The sequence below is a fragment of the Hydractinia symbiolongicarpus genome, chromosome 9, assembly GCF_029227915.1.
Source record: "Hydractinia symbiolongicarpus strain clone_291-10 chromosome 9, HSymV2.1, whole genome shotgun sequence".
NCBI classification, from domain to species: Eukaryota; Metazoa; Cnidaria; class Hydrozoa; order Anthoathecata; family Hydractiniidae; genus Hydractinia; species Hydractinia symbiolongicarpus.
Window position 1 is genome coordinate 15,435,739 of NC_079883.1, and position 7,829 is coordinate 15,443,567.

The window sequence follows — 7,829 nt, forward strand, 5'->3', positions numbered from 1 at the left end:
TATTCGGAAAATTTGCAGAGGGGGCTGGTAGTTGTCATATACTATAACCTTTCTCTGCATTATCGTTAATTTGCTTCGATATTACTATTGCTTCTTTTGAAAATATATCTTACATAAAATATGGCATTTCCATATTTCTATATGTAATCTCCTGCATTTTGTGAAGGCTTTCGAGCGGAATATTTTGGAATTTGAAGTATGTTTTAGCCAATCTAGGGGGCCGAAAGTTAAAAAATTTTCTTAGCTCGTCGGCCCCAACCATGGTCGGGTCTCCTTCGATACTGAATAACATAGCCCCTTCACTTTCAAAATTGCTCCGCCGGGCCTGTGCTATACGGTACAAGAAGGTTTAACGATATTTATTCGTCTATAGGGTATAATCGTAAACACAGGTCGCGAAGTCAAAAAGTCCTTAGCTGAAATTTCTTTAGTTTTACAGCACCGCAGAATACTCACAATTTATTAGGGATAAACTATTCGGGAAAAAAGTAATTGATCATAATAAAAGATGTTTTTAAGGTTAAAAATCTAAAATCTACACAAACAATATCGTAAAAATACACGCCAAACAGTTGTCATATATTATATTTTTCTGCTCGAAATACTCCTCTCTAGTTTACACGTCTGTAATTGAAATTTAAAAAGCATAAAAATATGTGCTCGACAACGATGGGCAATTTGCACTAAACAGTGAATGGCAGCATGCACTGTGTTATATTTCCTAGTAAAAATATGAAAATTTAATTCTAAAAATTTGACACGAAAAAAGAACAAAAGGAGTATAATTTGTTCACGAAAGTTTTGTATCAATTGCAAAGAAAAAAACATCAATTGCTGGTTATTTTAATCGTTTACAAAACTAGACATTTCTTATAGTTTAAAAATCCAGGTCAAGTTTACAGGTTACCTTTTTTTCTTCTTTCATAGAAAATATAAACTTTTAAAAAGTTAGTTAAAGAAATATAATAAAATCTAAGTGGACAAAACAAACCAACAAACAAACAAACAAATAAATAAACTAACAACATAACAATGAGTTGCTGAACATTATTTCCACACCTATTCGCGTTCTAGTCTCAATTTCCCAAGAAAATCGTTTTGAAAGGATCCAAGATAGAGAACACGTTCTTTCGAATCTTCATAAACCTCACTAATTCGTGAAATCACACTTCCATCCGGGTCGTGATAACTCGCAATTATATCTCCATAGTAATCAAGCTTTAATATTAAACCGTATGATTTGATCAAACCAGCGAAACTGCTTTTTGGCATTATCTACAAAAACAAATGAAAGACAACACAGAGGCGCACAATCTTGTCCAAATGATAAATGGCCGTTAAGAAGCTAAGGCAACGAATTTTCCATATACCCCTTCTAGATACGTAAAATTTGTATAAGAACTATTTTGCTTATTTTTTGTCAACGATCTTTTGGAACGCCAGTGTTCTAATTTGATTCATTGCGTACTCTGATTTGCTCGTTTATTTTTTGTTAAAGTACCACACAACGAATATAAAATTACCTTAGAGATAACGGACTTCAGCCTTGGATATGGTCCAACGATGTCCAGAAAAGAGAACGGCCATTTTCGAATAGAAGGCAAAGCAACCCAATAGCCCCCTTCATTGCACGGGCGTATGTTGTCGGGCAAACCAGGCAGATTGTCAGAGAAAACATCATAAATACCTTTTCTTGAACCTTTAATAAAATATCTAAACAATAAAAATCGTAATATTTGTAAATATATTAACTGTATAAGACCGGACGATTTGGACACACAATAAGACACCTTGAGAATTTAGGTAAAAAATACTCTGATCCAATATTAAACTTATCCGCAATATAAAGTAAATTGATTATCTAATGGTTTAGAAATTTAAAAAGAGTTCTCATTTATAAAAAAAATTGTAAAAAATATTTTTAATGCGGAATTTATTTTTACAATTCCATGATTTTTTGAAAAGAGACTTTAAGAAAAATAAATAAAATTAGCCAACTTTTGGGGAACTAAATTTTAAATGAAAAATTAGTAAAAAGTATCGAAAATTTGCATATTTTGCAAATTTTTTTTTCCAAGGCAATTTGTTTTCCAAAATTGAATGTAGGAAATAGTACTTATAAATTCATAAAATATTATTTATTAAATTCGGTCCAAAACTATAATGACTTTTGTAAAAACAAGGGTATCGGTGGAGGCATGCAATAATGGCACATCTTGCTGCGGTTTGATTCTCATCTCACTTCCTTTTGAAGGTGATCAAACATTTTACCTCATAATACGGCTTGCAGTAGTTTCTGAAATCAAAACAAAATCTTCATCGGGAGACAAAGCAACACCGTTCGAAAAGAACAACCCACTTAACAGCACTTCAGATTCGTCAGTGTTTAAATCATACGAAAGTAAACGCCCCTGTCCACCACCTTCCAGGATCAAATAAGGAAAATCTCTACGACCCCATCTCCAACTGGAGTCTGTAAAATATACTTTCCCATCGCTTGCCACCGCTAAATGATTTAAAAATTTAAATGGGGTGTCATGCACGCCAACAGATGCTGGGATTAAGGTAGTTAGTTGAGATGTTTCTATATTTAATTTCATCAAGCCAAGATACCCGTCGCAAATTATCAGGTTTTCTTGGTTCTGATCAAACTGCAATCCAAGAGGGCGACCGCACCTATGCTCCACTTCGGTTTCACCTAATAATCAAATACGAAGACAAAATTTAGGTGCTTTTAATAGACGAAACATCACCAAACCTTTACAATATATCTTTATTTTTTTATTTCTTGTTTCCGACATTTGAGTTAAAAACGTCTCAGTATTACTAACCTTTTCAGCGACACAGTCAACTCAAATAACCTTGGTTTTAACTATTAAGGTCAATTTAAAACGAACAAAAAACATTTAAAGTACGACCGCATCAATTCAACGAGACAACAACAACAAAAATATTGTTAAGTAATATAAACATACCACAATTTGGCAAGCGTTCACCAGTTCTTGCTAATTCAATAATTTCACCAGACTTAGCAATTTTAACTATTCTGCCATCATGGAGACCTGTGTATATATTACCTTAAAAGTGAAACAAAATGATCATTTTTAACTACCTAATACCTGATGCTGTCAAATAGAAATATCAATATTATCAATAGAAAAACAGTCCCTTAACCAAGTCAATAATTTGCCAACGCAGGTTGCATCAGGCAGCATTGCTGTAGCATAAAGATCAAGAGATACCAGATTAAAAAATAAATAGAAGAATCATAGCAACATTATACCATCACGATCAACTTGGATAGATTCTGGACCATTTAATTTTGCACGTCCAATCTTTGTTATTTCTTGTAGCTTGGTGTTTGGAGTCATAACGCCATCAAAATATGGAAGTGGGTCATTTTTCCTGCAAGAAATGTAAACAAAAATAAAAAACAGGCTTTCTTCTCTTAATACACCAATCCGATATCTCCCGGGACCATGTGGGGAAAAAGGCTTGGGGGAAGTAAGTGTACATAAATTACTTTAATAGATGATGATTTAAAGATGTTAGTTATCACCGCATTGATTTATCATCAGCATATTATCTTAGAAAATACATAATAATGCACCACATGAACTTTGGGTGTATGCCAGGAAGAGCAAAACAAAGATTGTTTCAACCCATTCTTTATGTATGGCTAATATATGTTATTTTGTAATGAGACAGCTATCAGGTTAGGGCTTATAAATCTATCATGTACAGAAAAAAGTTACGAATAGCCTCTATATCAAACAGAGGGAAATCAGATAAAGTTAAAAATTTATTTTTTAGTTGTGATTTTTAATAAATGTGGAAAACAGACCAGGGCATTAGTTTCAACACCTAAAAGGCAGTGCAACCCAATTTTAATTCTTGTCTCATAGCAATGTGCATACAAAAGTGTCGCAACCAAAAGTTGATTTTATCAGATAGATGCAAAGAAGTTGTTCTATTGATGATGTTTTATTGTTGTTCAATTCCAAGTACACCAGCACATTGTAATGTACCCATACTGGATGCAACCAACAACAGAAAAAAACAACCGCACCAACACCACTTGTTTTTAACAAAAATGGCTTCTTCTACCTCACAGCATACTGAAAAAAAGACCTTTGAATGCGCATTAAATTTAAAATGTGGTGCAATTGTCAGATCGGTGTGCTAACAAAAGAGCTTACAGAAAACCAAAATATAACAACAAGAAAATAATAATAACGTTGCATACACAATGACTGGATCAATTGGACTTGGTACAATGATAACATAAATTGTGAAGACAACCAGAATAACTGCGAGAACTTGTAAGATTATAATTGTTGCAGATCTAAACAAACATTGCAGTGGATTGTGAAAACATGCCATCTAGGCTATACTATTGATAAAAATATACTTTAATTTAAAAAATAATGCTTAAATTAAATTAAATTAAGTTAGGTGCCTATATACACTTTTTTCATTTATGAGTCACCCCCCAAATAAAAAAATATTAGAGGATTGTGCACGATTTTACAATAATAATAGCTGTTAAGAAACTTTAACTTCCTGAGAAAATTAGTTAACTAATATAACTAGCCCATGTATCCGGGCAGAGCATGAGAAGCTTGGAAACAAATTCATGTGATTTTTTCTCTATATTAATAAATTTTGAATTAAGAATTTCCAATTTTTCGGACCAAAATAGCAATTGATTACCATGGATTTCCATGGGGTAACAGCACACATATTTCTGGTGTGTAAGAATAGTCACAAAGATTTTAAGGTATACAGAACGTTTCCATGCACACTATGATTCCTTAAAACATTATTCAGAATAAAAAAATTGAATTGGTAAAGATTTCGCTTGGTTTTATTCCCTTTTGCTTGGTGTTTTTTAACTTTGCTGCAATAAACAATTCCATCATCTAGCATCGATTCCTTTCTTTTCATTGTACATTTAAACATATATAGGCAAAAGACTTTTCATAAACTGTTCTGTTTAAAATGATTTTAGCATTAAGGATTGGTTTGGAAGAATTAAAAATAATTTTAGTTCATGGATTAATCTTTGTTAAATTGGTGATACTGCAAGTCAAACAGGATATCTTCTAAGTTGACAGGTCTTATTAACATGACTATATTTCCTTATAAAACATTTTTGGAAAAAACTATGCAGGTAAATAAATTTATAAGAGAATCTAATAAAAAAATAAAAATAGAAAATCTAATAAAATCTAATTTCATACCTAGGTGCTACTACCTTTTTATCTTTTCCATCACTTGATGGATTTTCTAAGTCACCCTTTCCGTCGTTTTTTGCTTTTCTTTGTCTTGTTTTGCTATTCTGCTCAGACATTTTGATGTTACTAAAGTTTGGAAAAGCTAGATAGATTTACAATAAGCCAGATAAATAATGCTAAAGCATTCTTTGCTGCTAATCAGCTGTTATTAAATGTCTAGATTCCTCAGTAATAACACATCATATTATTAGAGAACATTGTACTATGAAATAAGTTTATACAACCTTTTTTGCCTTAAAATGAAATTGCATATTTGGGGAAGGCTCAGGATTCCAGGCAATAAGATTAAACAAGGACACATAAATGCTTGCCCAGATAAAGTAATAACCCCTGCATATGCACAGGAATGGTATGACACACTCAAAACGATTAGGTATGTACACAGCATGCAAACCAATCCTAGTGGTACTCTACAACCTTAAGAAAAATTATAAATAACGTATATCTCACAGCCTAGACATGTCAAACCATTTTAAAATCTAAAAAAACATTTTTGACATAATTAGTTACTAAGAGTTGACAATCCTGTCCAACAATTTTATAGCTTTAATACTATTATGTTTCACAATATATTCATTTGCAACAATTCCTCTCTAAACTAAAATGTTGTGAATAATTGATTTTGCTGAATATATTTACAGTGTTACGCGTTGGTAACATTATGCAGAAAGAAATGATGTAATTATTAAAAATGGCGCCTAACATAGAATTTTGCAACAATTTTTATAGTACTGTAATACACAAGCTTCAACTTCCAATTTCACTTTCCTTTTTCTTTGAAATCTTAAAACATGTAGGTTTGCGGAAATATTTTCGTTCTTGACATTTTCCTTTCAACAGCATTTTATGCAACAAAGGGTGTTACTCGATAAAATTTAGAAAATAAGTCAAATTTATTCTTGTATGTATTCAAGAAATAGTAACGAAAATATGTATACATACAACACATAGTAACAACGTTGCTAAAAAATTTTACACAACTCATTTTCTAGCTTGAATTTTCAGGAGAATGATATATCAAAGTCCTTTTGAAAGGTAAAAAAGTTCTGAAAATAGTGTTATATCATTGTGCTCCTGCCTCCCTGGAGCTAAAATATAAAAATATCTTTTGACATAAAGATACAAGAGGACTTTTAACTTAATAACTTAGTACTTTTGTCATTGGGACATGCTTTGACTATTAGTTTTAGTGTTTCTTTTTTGTGTTAAAACATAAAAAACACAAAAAAGTTATAATATAACAATTGTTTATTTAACTTTTATAAAAACAAAGACTTTTACGGAATTTTGTATTTACAACAATCATACTCAAAGACCTAACACTCTCTTTATATGCTGAGTCTGTGTGTTTGTAGTGGCCAATTGCACTTTTCTGCCTTAAAAAAATAAAATTAAACAAGAAATATCTTTATTGCTCAATCGCAATATTATATATAATTATTATATAATTAGATTGGCATTAATGTTTAATCAAATTTATAAAGACATTGCAGCGCAATTATTATTTAAGGCCTGACAAACAGTGGAAATAGTTATCTTCTGCACAGGTAACTACTAGTGAACCAATTCCCTAAAGATGAGTCAACCCAACTGTAGAGGCAATGAGTAAAAAAGTTTCTTTTTTGTATTGACAGATCTTTGGTTACTACACTCACCACAATTAATGTTCACTTAGCTCCATTAAAAGTTTAATTCAATAAAAATTCTATACTACTTACCAATTTGTATTAACTAATTAAACTTTATACATTAATAAAAAAAGTTATAATTAAGTTTTATTAGCTTATACAAATTGGTAAGTAGTATGTTGTGGTAATTTAGGTAAAAATTTAAACATCATGCAAAGAGTTGCACAAAAAAGCAAACAGATACTTCAGGATTCAAATGATCAGGTTGTGAATGAAGATTTGCATGCCACTTCTATTTTTTCCCCAGATTACATTTACCTACAAAACACAAGATTTGCAGATTGTAACGACTTACAACATGATTTAAGCTTTAAACAAAAAATTTTTAATAATTTTATAACGAAATTCGACTTTGTAGGTTGGATGTGTAGGGTTTGAAAGCCCTTTCTTTTGCTCATCCTTCTATCTTCAGAAAACAAATTGTAGAAATTATATAGTTTAAAATTGACAGATTAATTCAAACCAGGAATGCAAGGGGTTTTTTATTAAAAGAAAAAAAAAACAATACAAACCAAACAGAATTAACCTCTACAAAGAAGGTTATAAGACCCATATTCCACAAACGAATAAGGTGGACAGGTTAGGTGCTGATTTTCAGGAAGTGAGCTTTAAACAAATCTGGATAAACACAAACCCAATCCAATCTCAAACAGGAACAGTGCTTCACCCAGCCAGACAAGCCAAGAACTACTACTACGCCAGATTACATTTAGCTAGCGACATTTACTGAGAAAAAAGATAATAGGGTATAAACACCCATGTCTAAAGTAAAAAGGTTGCACTTAATAGATACAACGTGTCAAAATGTCTCTCTTCTGTGTAAATTAAACGTAAATATCCTGCT

The 7,829-nt window shown here is 31.5% G+C and overlaps 1 protein-coding gene across 3 annotated transcripts; it reads right to left on the minus strand.

The window, feature by feature from the left end:
- Positions 1-496: 496 nt before the first annotated feature.
- LOC130656501 (adipocyte plasma membrane-associated protein-like) lies at positions 497-7,794 on the minus strand. 3 transcript variants are annotated; one of them, XM_057459366.1, is made up of 8 exons: positions 7,498-7,794; positions 5,244-5,363; positions 4,247-4,345; positions 3,284-3,405; positions 2,976-3,077; positions 2,272-2,698; positions 1,524-1,713; positions 497-1,275 (listed from the first exon to the last, which is right to left on the minus strand). In XM_057459366.1, exons 1-8 carry the CDS (start codon positions 7,536-7,538, stop codon positions 1,060-1,062), a joined length of 1,317 nt encoding a protein of 438 aa, XP_057315349.1. In that variant the 5' UTR covers positions 7,539-7,794; the 3' UTR covers positions 497-1,059. The 3 variants fall into 3 exon arrangements, with proteins under 3 accessions (XP_057315349.1, XP_057315350.1, XP_057315351.1); XM_057459367.1 differs by lacking the exons at positions 4,247-4,345; positions 5,244-5,363 and having other exon boundaries at positions 7,498-7,791; XM_057459368.1 differs by lacking the exons at positions 4,247-4,345; positions 5,244-5,363; positions 7,498-7,794 and adding an exon at positions 3,845-4,217.
- Positions 7,795-7,829: the final 35 nt, after the last annotated feature.